The 12,946-nt window shown below is 40.5% G+C and overlaps 1 protein-coding gene across 1 annotated transcript; it reads left to right on the top strand.

The window, feature by feature from the left end:
- The first annotated feature begins 253 nt into the window (after window positions 1-253).
- On the top strand, window positions 254-11,245 carry abcb10 (ATP-binding cassette, sub-family B (MDR/TAP), member 10). Its single transcript, XM_038702243.1, has 14 exons — window positions 254-1,227; window positions 1,942-2,148; window positions 2,395-2,597; window positions 3,527-3,661; window positions 3,952-4,098; window positions 5,011-5,146; window positions 5,243-5,338; window positions 5,920-6,129; window positions 6,212-6,291; window positions 6,425-6,605; window positions 6,731-6,774; window positions 7,013-7,047; window positions 7,286-7,344; window positions 7,482-11,245. The coding sequence occupies exons 1-14, from the start codon at window positions 756-758 to the stop codon at window positions 7,673-7,675; spliced, it is 2,199 nt and encodes a 732-aa protein (XP_038558171.1). The 5' UTR covers window positions 254-755; the 3' UTR covers window positions 7,676-11,245.
- The last annotated feature ends 1,701 nt before the right edge of the window (window positions 11,246-12,946 follow it).

Genomic DNA, 12,946 nt, shown 5'->3' with positions numbered 1-12,946 from the left:
AGTTCATTTATTTAAAAATAACTGAAAACAAATTTGGTCGAGAGAACACTTATTTGTCGAGTAAATAACTTAATTAATTATTCCATGTAACCATACTATAAGGCAATAAGTATGTTTGTATGACCTAAATAAAATTAACATACTGTTTTGTAATTTTCGTACAAAATGAATGCTACATTTTGTTTTGCAACCGTTCAAAACTCATTTACGAAACACTTCTAACGATCTAGGATCGCTTGGTTATGCCTGGGAAAGTTTGCTCATATTGTCAGCCATTGAATTCACCACGAAGAGGAGGAGGAGGAATACTGTGTCCACGGGAATCAAACCAGGGTCACCTTTCCTGTTTCTGCTCTTTTAGACACTTCCAGGGACATTAGGTTTATTTGGTGTTGGATGTTGGTGTTTGTCGATCTTCGGCAGCTTGTGTTTCCACTTTCTCTGCCTGCCAACCAAATATCCAGCGGCAGATGACAGTGACAGGCAGGGTGGTGTTATATAGTAAGAGACTGAGATAAAGTGGGCGACGGCGGCTGTCAGGCACAGATAAAGCGGACAATAACGGTCTAAACTCGACAATGTAGCGGGAAGGAGCTCTGCAGCTGTTCGGATATGGATACGGTGCGTTGACGTGACGGCTGGACGACTAAAATGTTTCGAGTGGATTTACTAAACAAGGAACACCTAAATCTGACTTCCCACTGAGAAAACCACTCCTTTTCTTTCACCTTTTGTCAAATTTAGCTAATCAATACATGACAACCAGGACGATGCGGCTTTTATTTCGCATGTCAAGGTGCACACATGGAGTGCATCTGTCCAAAATCAAACTGACACAGCCGAGGATGTTGTGGCTGGAGCACCGTCTGACCGCCTCACCTGCCCTCCAGAGGAAGAGACAGCCGACCGGGGTCAAGCCATCAGTCCATCCGACGCCTGCTTTCCCTTTCTCCCCACCCAGGCCCTTCATGTCTGCTCTGCCCTGGAGTCCACTCAGAGGTCTCTCCATACTCTGTTCACACACACCGACAGGTAGAGCACGGACAGTCTCACACACACCTGTTGCCTTCGCCAGCTCTTCAGCCGCCTCCACACCTACAACACCAGCCGGATCAGCGAAGAACACCCAGGCAGACACTGAGATGAGCCAAACACCGACCACGGTCCCCGTGGAGGATGTTAAAAGGATTTTGCAACTCGCTCACCCGGAGAGATGGAGGCTGGCAGGTAAACTGTGTCTATGTGTCTGTGAGGCAGTCTTGAGAGCCAGATACATGATAAAATAAGATCTATCCATCCGCAGCACATCCCCTGCTGTCATGACTCCACCATTGCCATATTCTACTAAAACTTACTGCTAGTAGTACAGTTGCCACTTTTATTAAGTTTTTTTTTTCTGTTGTGATAGATAGATAGAGATCTCTCTCTCTCTCTCTCTCTCTCTCTCTGTCTGTGTGTGTATATATGTGTGTGTGTGTGTGTGTGTGTGTGTGTGTATATATATATATATATATATATATATATATATATATATATATATATATATATATATATATATATATATATATATATATATATATATATATATATATATATTACTCTCTACCCTGTGAGTTGCATTGTAAACTGCTCTGACCTGACAGGAATTCCCAGACTGGTAACTTCAAAACTGGCTAAACTACATTTAGTAAAATTCTATTCATTACCCAGCAAAGGCTGCTCTGCTACTCAGAGCTGTTTACAATGTTAATTTGGAGAGCTCTGTGCTTTTTAGGGTACCTTTTTTATCGGGTTTTGCTAGATCACTCATTCCAATTTTAAAGTTAAGACTTCCTGTTTTAAATTGTAGCCCTGGATTTTGCTTTCTACAATAATTTGTGTATGTATTAGTGTATGTTTTGCTTTGTTTCTGAACTTTCTCTGTTTCTCAATCCATCCCAGCTGCTGTGGGCTTCTTAACTGTCTCCAGTGCAGTAACCATGTCAGCTCCATTCCTCCTGGGTAAAGTGATTGACACCATTTACACCACTGGAACAGACACAGAGACAATGACGGCTTCCCTGACATCTTTATGTATCATGCTGACGGGGGTGTTCCTGTGTGGTGGGGCAGCCAATGCTGCCAGAGTCTACCTCATGCAGACCTCAGGTGAGACAATGAGGGACTACTAACTTTTTTTAATCAATTGTTTAATCATTTACTTTACAGTATGTCCATCACTGAGCCCAAAGTAATGTTTTGTTAAACTGTAACCTACAATAATTTGTAATTTTATTGACTGACTGCCCAGAACAATTAATCACGAACTAAAAACAAATCACCCGATTGCCTCATTGCAATAGTCTCTTATCTCTGTCTTTCTCATGAATCTCTTTTCTCTCTTCCCCTCTTCAGGCCAAAAGATTGTTCGCAATCTCCGTGCCGCCGTCTTCTCCTCCATCCTCAGACAGGAAGTGGCATTTTTTGACAGGAATAGGACTGGCGAGCTAATCAACCGCCTCTCTGCTGACACGGCCGTGGTGGGCCACTCGATCACTGACAACCTGTCTGATGGGCTGAGAGCCGTCGCTCAGGCAGCTGTTGGTGTCAGTATGATGGTGAGGACGTCCCTCAGAGTGGTAGATCAGGAAAGGTTTGAATGGGGAATCAAAAGTCTTCTGCTATGATACATTTATGTTTTGAATAAATGTTGTATTATGGATGTTTCTGAAATACTTTTAACAAAATTATTCCAAACTAAAGGCAAACTTACTGTCCTATTAGCCACTGAAATCTTTATTTCTCTCTCTAGTACATCTGTTGTTTTGATCGTAACCAATCAGTCTGACTTTTAAAAACACTACAGTCCTTTAACAATAGAGTAAGATGTGTGTGGATATAGTGTTGTGTTGCTCTGTACAAGGTAGTGACTTTCTTTTGTCTACATCTTTCCAGTCTGTGGTGTTGGTATGTGAGCTAAGTGTTTCCGTCTATAGATTACAGGACTGTTGGGAAACAGGTTTACAGAAGTACTTCTTATCAAGACAAGGAAATGGGTGAATTCTGTTGAATGGGTGCAACACTACAAAGTGTAATGTTAGGGTTGAATGATATGCTCAAAAAATCTTTTAACAGAGATAGCGATATGAGTCAGTATTTTAGTGGGAATGGTTATTTTTGCATTTTATTTAATGGGAGATTTGCCGGGGTCTATACCAAACAAGCATGTTCCCTTACGTCTGGAAAGTGTGAATAGAACAGTAATTTGGATATTGCACTTCAGCCCATGACTGTATTTCCCCAAAAAGAAAATCATAAAACATAATGCTCATGACAAACAATTTGTTTTCCTTACAAGGAAGTAAAATGATTTCCTGGTGTCATTAACATTGACGGAAATGAATGGAAATATTTACATCTAATTCCTGATGAGGGCCACTTCATCTGTTTATTTCTCTCTTCCTCCTTACACTCCTTTCTTTGCTTTATTTTCTCCCCTTTAATTTTCCATTAATTGCTCCTTTGTCTTCTCTCTCTCCTCTTGTAGTTCTATGTCTCGTCCAGTTTAGCAAGCTTTGTGTTGCTGATTGTCCCTCCTATGGCCTGTCTTGCTGTAGTCTATGGCAGATACCTTCGCTCCATCTCCAAACACACACAGGACGCGCTCGCACAAGCCACACAGGTACAGTTCACAGAAACACACAGATCAATTGAAGAAGTAGTCAGTAGGTTTTACGATCACAGAACTGGTGTTAAAAATTGCCAGATGTTCAACAGCAGGACATTATGAGTAATTCAATTCAGCCAAAACATCAGTTCATATTAGTAGGTAGTAAAGCCATATAGTCTCGGCTGTCCCTTAGTTTTGCTGATATCTGAAATAAATGCTGCACTGCCTGTGGTACCTTATTAAATTTGCTATGATGATCATCTGATTTCCAATACATAGTCATAATAAAACTGTGTGTGTAGTTGGCAGAGGAGCGAATCAGCAACATGCGGACAGTCAGGGCTTTTGGTAAAGAGCCATCAGAGGTCAACACATACACGCAGAAGACAGACCAGGTCTTCAGCCTGGCCAAGAAGGAGGCGGTGCTACGAGCTGGCTTCTTTGGAGTGGTAAGTATGTGTGTGGGGAGGGGGGTGTGTGTGTAGGTGTGTGCAAATCCACAGTTAGGAATTGAAGTGTTGCACAGAAGCTTCTGCTTTTTGTTGCCATATTTCAGGATTGCTACAATACCATAGTACCTGACATGTCTGTTCATGAGGGAAGTTTCACCATAAAAAAGTATTATCAGATCCTACATACTAGGTCAGAGAATCCTTAAACCCATCTGTGCACTTTAAAAGGTTAAGACGGTGTTGAAATAACTCAATGACACAACTTGGCAAGCAGCCTAAAAGCTCTTAAACAGTTTCTTTCTCTGCCTATCTTTAACACTTTAATACTTTTCCATGTATTAAGTTGTCCCTAAGGTAGGTTGAAACAAAGGTCTGGTTGTCCACCTCTACTTATGTCAATGTTTGTTCCTAACAACTTTCAAGATGATGCAGTGCAATTCATCAGCACCACAAACTACAGCCTTCAAAATTACTGTAAAATGTAATCAGCTCCTATCTTTAACAGTGACAACCAAAACCATATGCTGCATGATAAGGTATCATATTTGTTGTAGGGTTATTGTGTTTATTCAGAGTTAGCTAGAAACTGACAACTCTGTCTGTAGATGGAAAAATAAGCTCTTTGTGAATTTCTCAGCTGATCATTATTTTAAAAATTGTCCTCTCTGTCCACCTTCATTATTCACTACTGTAGGGCACCAGTTATCCTGTAAATCTAATTGAAGTGTTATCTGGTAAATGATATTCAAATATGCAACTCAGTGAACTATAGTTCAATGCTATCACTTGCCAGCTTATCCAACAGGTTAGCAGATGGGCTGTAATCAGTGCTGTGTCAGGGAGGAGCAGTGATGCCAGATATTGAAGTGATCAAATAACCAAGCGCGCGTCTGTGTCTGTGTGCTTCAGACTGGTCTCAGTGGTAACGTCATGATCCTGTCAGTGCTCTACAAGGGAGGCCTTCTGATGGTCAGCCAGCACATGACTGTGGGAGAGCTCTCATCGTTCCTCATGTACACCTTCTGGGTGGGCATCAGTGTTGCAGGTAATACACACATGCATACACACGTATATGTGCATGTGAACTTTCCTATTGTGTGGATTTCCTCATCTGTACTGTTCACATCTGTTTGTTGTGTAGGTCTGAGTTCCTTCTACTCTGAGCTGATGAAGGGTTTTGGAGCAGGAACCAGACTGTGGGAGCTGCTGGACAGAAAGCCAGAGTTTCCTCTAGATGGTCAGCAAACACACACACTTACTCACTCACATAGGCAGGAGAGTATTACCCCATCACATTACCCAATGAGTGCCCAGTTTTGTCCTGTAAACCCCATCATTTGCTTTTTTTGAATTGTTTGTGTCCAGAAAGCAGTCATATTTTGAATAGAATTGATTCAGAGATGTAAATAAGTATTTTTTTCCTTTGATCATTACCGCTTACAGGAAAGTGTATGACGGAGTAGCCTCAACCTTCTCTCTGTGTTTTCACTGCCCGAAGTTTTATCTTTAACTACATACAATACAAACAAAAATGCTCCACTTTCTTGAAAAATGTGAAGATTTTAAATCTTATCAAGGATCAGACGTCAGTAGAAAGTATGAAACATCTCTTGCTTAAATTTTTGCCTGGTCAGTTAATAAACACATTTTAAAATGTAGCAGCCCAAAATTTAGTTCAGTTTTATTTTTGTTCATTTCCTTGTTCATTTGTTTTATTTCTCCCATTTGACTCAGTTTTATTACTGTTACTGCTTACCAATCAAGCAAGTTAAACTAGTCGTTCTATCTTTGTGTCCCTCTTCCTCTGCTCCCCCACAGAAGGCCTAGTTCTTCCTCCAGAACATCTGAAGGGTCAGCTGGAGTTCAGTGATGTCTCCTTTGCCTACCCGACCCGTAAGGAGACTCCAATTTTCCAGAACCTCAGCCTGCTGGTCCCAGCTGGTACCATCATGGCTGTGGTGGGACCCAGTGGGTCTGGAAAATCAACCCTGGTCTCTCTGCTGCTCAGGCTGTATGACACCGACGCCGGTGAGAGCGAGCTTGTTCTGTCTCGTCCCTGATACCCAGATACATCAACCACTGTTTAGTAATCAGACAGTCTTTTTTCCAGGTATCATCTCTATAGATGGTCATGACATCAGAGATCTGAATCCCTATTGGCTCAGGAGTCACATTGGAACTGTCAGCCAGGTGATAAATGACTTGCTTGTGTACAGCAGATCTCATAGCACATACATAAACTGGGCAGACACGCATTGCAAATATTAAGAGCATTTGAGTAAAGACAGTCTTTCTCCCTCTCCGCCTTCCACCTTTTTCCCAGGAGCCTGTGCTGTTTTCTTGCTCTATAAGAGATAATATAGCGTACGGTGCAGTGGACCAAGACGCCGTGACTACAGAGGACATCTACAGGGCCGCCAAAGTGGCCAACGCCTATGATTTTATCCAGGCTTTCCCCAAGGGCTTTGACACTGTAGTGGGGGAGAAAGGAGTGCTGTTGTCAGGTGAGAAACGGTGGCGGAGACACGACAGAGTTATGATAACAACATGCACTTCACAGTCGACACATAGGGCCTATTTAGACAAAGCCTTTATGTGTGTACATGGTTAACGAGTGTTTGTTTCTTAGGTGGTCAGAAGCAGAGGATAGCCATAGCCAGAGCTCTGCTCAAGGTGAGTGCAACAACATGGCTGTTTTTACTGTTTATCCACATCAGAAGGAAGCACAACTCAGGTTATGACCAGTCATCTGCACATAATAGTTATCCAATAACCAGGTAGTAGAAACTGGATGTTCCTGTCACATCAATATGTAATAATTCTGTTCACTGAATCACAGCTTTCCCTTTCGTCTGTGAAACCTGAATTAGTTTGTATAAAACTATTTGGTGTGCCCCCCCCCCCCCCACAGAATCCTAGGATACTGCTTCTAGACGAGGCTACAAGGTGAGAAAAACTGAGGCATGATTAAAGAATTGTTGTGGACCAGCTAACAAGATTACATTACTTACAATACCTTCACTATCGTTACCTGTTGGCCTTTATTTACTCCTCTGTCCTACAGCACTGTAGATTTGTGTGAAGGTTATGATGATGATGCTGCCTTTAGAAACAGTTTTATAGTGCAGGTTAGAGACACAGGTTACTTTGTCGAAGAAAATCCTGAACAACTGTCTTTCCTCAGTGCACTGGATGCTGAGAACGAGTTCCTGGTCCAGGAAGCCTTGGAGCGTCTGATGGAAGGTAGATCTCTCCTTCTTTTCCGTCTCTCATTGTATTAATTTGAGAATAAAGCTTAAATTGTGGTTCTACAGGTACACTGATGCCTTTCTTTGCTTCTCCTGTTTTATTATTCCCTGCCCCTTTCACCCAATCAACAGGGAGAACGGTTGTGATCATCGCTCACCGTCTGTCCACCATCCAGAATGCGAACGCCGTTGCTGTACTGGAACAACGACGTATAGCCGAGTGTGGCCAGCACACAGAGCTGCTAGGCAACAGGCAAGGGCTGTTCAGAAAACTGATGGAGAAACAGGCGTTTCTACAAGAAGAACAGAAACGGGCACTTCGCTGAGACGACCGGGAGTACAGACGAGTGGATGAGAAAGAGGGAGAGGTGAGGTCGATGGCTGGGAAAGTGGCTTTGCTCCTCAAAGGAGCTTTTATCCTCATCCTACCCATGCAAGGCATTGCCTTACATGGGTAGAGGTGGATAAAAGCTGAGGAAAGCAGAACTTTTCACAAGACTACAGATGAACACGAGAGAGAGAGAGGAGATTGGTAAGCCAGGAAACCTAAAGGGAATCTCTTAAATGCTCTATCCTTTTGCTGGAATGACTATGTAGCACCACATGATGAGCTGTTTGAAAAGGAAACATAACCCCTTTTGTTCTCTGCTGTCTGACACTGTAGTCTGTTATCACTTAACAATTTTTCACAAACAAACCAAAAACAGTCCAGTATGATGTGAACTGCTAAATATGTATTTCTTTATGAATTTGTGTCTATTTATTACTGACTTTTTAAACTCAAAGCTTACATGCAGAGCCTGTCATTTTAGAGTTTAAACAAGTCAAATGAAGCAGCTACTTGTGTTGTAAAACAGGACTACACACCATTCTTACCAATCTTTGATAACAAGAACACAGATTAATTTATGCACATTTGTCATGGAAAATTAGTGTGCTATGTAAGTGATTGTCCTGTAAGTCACAGCTGAGGTGCTGCACATCTGAGAAAAAAAAAAAAAAAACGGCATTGGTCTCACTGTATCATATTTAAACTGGGTGTGGTTTGCTAAAATGTTTCTGTTCAGTTCACTTTTTAGTTTTTCTTGCTTTGGATTTATTTTACTTTATCATCTTGATATGTCTAACAACATAAAATGTGCACTGTTGCTTGGGGGAATTTGACTGAGGGCTGTTAAACAGCCTCTTTTCTGGTGAATGTCCTGCTTTCAGGGAGGAAGGGTCAGAGTCAGTCAGTTTTTTCAGTCAGTCAATTTTTCAGTTTTGTATTTTCCCTTCAGTTTTGTATAGTGTCTTCAAAAAGTTACACAGTGCCGGTCTAAATGTAGTCTTAGCATTCTTGGTCTAATCTAGTAATGGTGGATAAACAGAAACCAACACTTAACTGTGTGAGAAAGTGCCGCGGTTCTGACTGTATACTGTTGACCACTGTGTCTGTCAGTCTGTCATGAGTCATGATCGTCCCCCCTCCATGCTGTGTTCACTGGTAGTTGTTCACACAATGTGCACTGGGCCAGCATTAAATGCTATATAAACAGCTGTAAAACCAGGGACATCTTAGCCACAGCGCTATTGAGCCAGCTAAATATTACAGCTGGCTTGGAGAGCCTGACTAAGAGGTAATGATTCTCCTCAGTAAATATTTGGATGGTAAATGACCACTTCCGTGCTCAGGGGCAGTCTAGACCGGAGTGTTTCAGAGGATTTTCTTCTTTTCTTCTTTATTTGAATTCGCCACTGCCCTAAAGGGAATATAGAGTCCCCAGTTTTTGTTGATTGAACTACTTAAGGACAAACATCCTTTGTTCATTGAGAAAATATTTGCTGTGATTCTGGAAACAGGTTTGACTGGGTGCTACTAAAAGTTTAACAATCATTTAACAACAAGGACTTGTTTTATGGTTAAAAAAACCTAATGAACAACAAATCAAACTGTGGCTATATGATGTTTGTCATGGCTCTGACACATCACATCTGGCAGATGAGAAACTCTAAACAACATTGATATACAGCGCAGGATATATACAAATGATCACATATTATTAAAATCAGTCTCTTCAGAACTATATATCTTATATTTCGGTTGACTTAGAGGTCAGGACTTAGTGGTGGAGCTTTCTGTTTCTGTTAATGCTGTTAATACATATAGTAGATAAAGCACCTTGTATAATCAACAAGATTTTACTACAAGATTTTTTTTACTTCTGAGACTGCAAACCTGTGTGTATTTCTCTGAAGGTTTATGACAGGCGGGGATTAGAAACTTGAATCACTGTGAATGTAATTCACAATTTGAAGACAGTGATACAAAAAGACTCTTAAGACAGTGGATCGTGGCATTTAAATGAACAGGCTGGATACCATTCAAACAAGGGACTAACGAGTATAAATTAATACAACATTAATCAATGGTAATTGGCCCTTTCAATAGCCGACTAATCTTGTCTGTGTACAATATAAATTTAAAGGTTTTATATATATTTATTACAGTGTATATAGACTGTATGACAGCAGAGCTCAGAGCTTACCTTTATTACAAGATTAATGTTATTATGGACAGTTTTCATGTTCTTTGTTTTTTTTTATTGCTATGTACACCTAATAGGCAAGATTGTCATTTCCTTACAATATCTTTGTTTCCATTTCAAAGTAAAATTTTACTGCAGAGTGATGCTTTGAACCTAGACTCTGAACGTCATATGTCCAGACTTGTTTTGTTGATCCCATGAAAGTAAGTTGATAAAATTATCAAACTCATCTCTGCCCATCAGAATTAAATAGAAAGAATTCATGTTGTGTCAGAAACACATGCTGAAGGTGCTTGAAAGTTTGTCTGTTAATGATGGATCCATGTCTTTATAACAAATCATATAAGACTGCTGGGGATTTCTTTCTTAATGTGTGCGATATAAATAATATGGCCTAATGATGAATTTATAGATTTTTGATTAATTGTGTGTTTTGTTAAATTATTATACATCTATAAAGTGAAATATTTTATAGATAGTGTACATATAATAGTTTAATTTGTTGTCCACAGTTTTGTCTGATTAGGAACATGTATACTGGTATTAAATCAGAACACATTTAAATGTTATAAAGTTTTTTTTGTTTATTAGTGAAGGCAAAATATTTCATTCTTTCAAGGGGTTGGACAGATCCCAACTGTAACCCAAACTTTGTAAAATCTATAAGGAAGTTTCAGTGGTTCAATTGTTTTTAATATAATATAATATTTTAGATTAAAATGAGCGGTAATGCTGCCTGCATTAATTCACCGTTTCCCTACAGAGCCACTTAAAGTGATGGGAAGAGGAGGTGCACTCACAACCCATCTCCTCTATCACTGTAGATTATATTTCATAGCTTGTTCACATTTGCTCATTCAACATTTTTATAATACATAACTGTTTTCTCGACAAACTCTCACTAGTTTGTGGGTTTCCGTGCGTTATGTTAGGCTGTCAGTAGGTGGTGCTGTTGCATCATTCTTTGAGCTACAGCCAGGCTCAGAAGCTTAGGTCCTCCATCAGAGCAAAATAAAACTTCATGGTAATGATATGAGTAGTGTGTATTCAGCTGTTGGTGGGTTGTGTTGACAGTGTGGTGAGTTTCTCATGCAAATAGACTCTGCATTCTCACATTGTCCCATCTGCTGGCACCTAGACGGGTCCTGGCAAAGCAGTAAATTAATGCTTTCAATTGATTTATCCTGCTTTGTAAGTGCTTGTTGCACTTGTGGGACAGGTTAAGAGTCTGTCAAGATGTATCGACCAATTTAGATATTTACAATCATGTCCGTATGCGTATGTGATATGTGAAAATTGCCAGTACAGGCACAAGAGGCAAAGTCATGCTGTAAAATACCAATGAAATAAAATATTTTATGAATTAAACTATCTCTCTCATTCTTGACATGTTTCCTTTAAACAGTTTGATATGTCTGTCTGTGTGATCAATAACTACTGTCTCTCACTTCTTAAAGTAGCATTCTCCTTAAGCAGTGGGTCAGCCCCTCCATAAGAGGCAGCAGTTGTGCCCCTATTCTGCAGAGGACGGCTGTGCTGGCTTATGCAGCTGACCAGGTGCTGCTCAGCCCTGCATGGGTTTCCAATTCCATCTCCATGTGCCGTAGCTCCCCTCACTTTTCTGTGTATCCACCACGGGCTATTTGAGGAAATGAAGTTCTGACCCTTACACAACAAAATGATGGGATAATCTGTTTGCTTATCATTTGAAAAACATCACATATAACCTTTGTTCATAATGAAGGGCAGAAAAGAATCTAAAGAATTATTCTTTATAAATTCATGCTGCATTTTGGTTAAGCTCAACCATGCGACACCACCATGGTTGGTTAGAGACCATGCAGAGGTTTACTAGTGGAGAGAGCGTCTTCAGCCTCATGGTGAAATCTCAAAGTAGAAATGACAAATATGGAACATCCCACCACTTTGAAACAAGGTGTGCTTTACAGGCACAATATAATGTTAGGTTTTCTATGAAAACGAAAGAACTATCCCCAATACTCTCTGTGGGCCAGACTCCCAGTTCTGCTTCTCTGTAGTAACGTCATGTTTTTCCTGTCACACATGAAGCAGAAACCAAACACCATCTTCTGCAACAAATATCATTAAAATGTTTTTTTACTTTAGGAGATGTTTGGATTATCTTTGGAGAGGAGTGGCCAGGAGGCACGCTGTCCAACACCTCCTCTTCCATGATGCCCTGTTTATCCTCATATGGCGCATTAGAAAGCAGCATTAGAAAGCAGTGCACACTCAGCAAGTTGCACTGATTTGCGCAGCACATCACTAACAAAAATTAGTCTAAACAGGAGGAGGAATGTGTCCTTAAACTTCATGGGATCAAATCACACAATTTACCACTTATTAAAGGACATGTTCACATTTTTACAAGCCTGTCTTAAAGCAAAAACTGTTTCAAATCACATTCTCAGTCCTGGCTGTTGTTTTAAGACAAACTTGAAAAAAACCTATGTGAACCTAAGCACTTTTACCTGTCCATTAACAATATCTTCAGTATCAGTATCCTCAGACTTTCTTCACTGTAACACATGAAAAAGGAAACTTCCCCAGCCAGACTCCTGTCTGTTCTCTCTTTCAAAACAAATCTACTGTACATGCAGCACAAGAGCTTCAGTCGTCACTCTGCCACACTTAAAAAGGTAGGACTCTCATGTGCAGCGAGTGTATTGGTTCCAGCGACTGAATGCAGAGGCGTGTGCTATTCTTACTTTCTCTGACACTCTGACCCTCTGTGCTCTCATGATAGAGAGAGAGAGACCGAATTAGTTGACTGAAATAAAATTCTGACTGAATAGGTAGCAAGGTAGACGACTGTAAAAAAAACAAAAACATAACACATCCATTTGTCTCTACCTGTCCACTTCTCTCCCTTTTATTTTACTGGCTAAAATTCTTGACATATGATCACTAGGCCTATAACCCAATAAAAAAATACTGTACTTCTTCTTGCCCAAAGTCTGTCCCTCAGCTGACTGGGTTACATATCTTCTGACAAACTGAACTGTTTTCTGCCACCTGCTGCACACGCCCTTTCACCTTCCTCTTTCT

The sequence above is a fragment of the Micropterus salmoides genome, unplaced genomic scaffold (assembly GCF_014851395.1).
Source record: "Micropterus salmoides isolate LMB-PRFRI ecotype aquatic unplaced genomic scaffold, ASM1485139v1 Ms_hic_scaffold_6, whole genome shotgun sequence".
Taxonomy (NCBI): Eukaryota; Metazoa; Chordata; class Actinopteri; order Centrarchiformes; family Centrarchidae; genus Micropterus; species Micropterus salmoides.
Note: the sequence above shows the minus strand (reverse complement) of the source record. Positions and strands in the feature narration are given on the sequence as shown.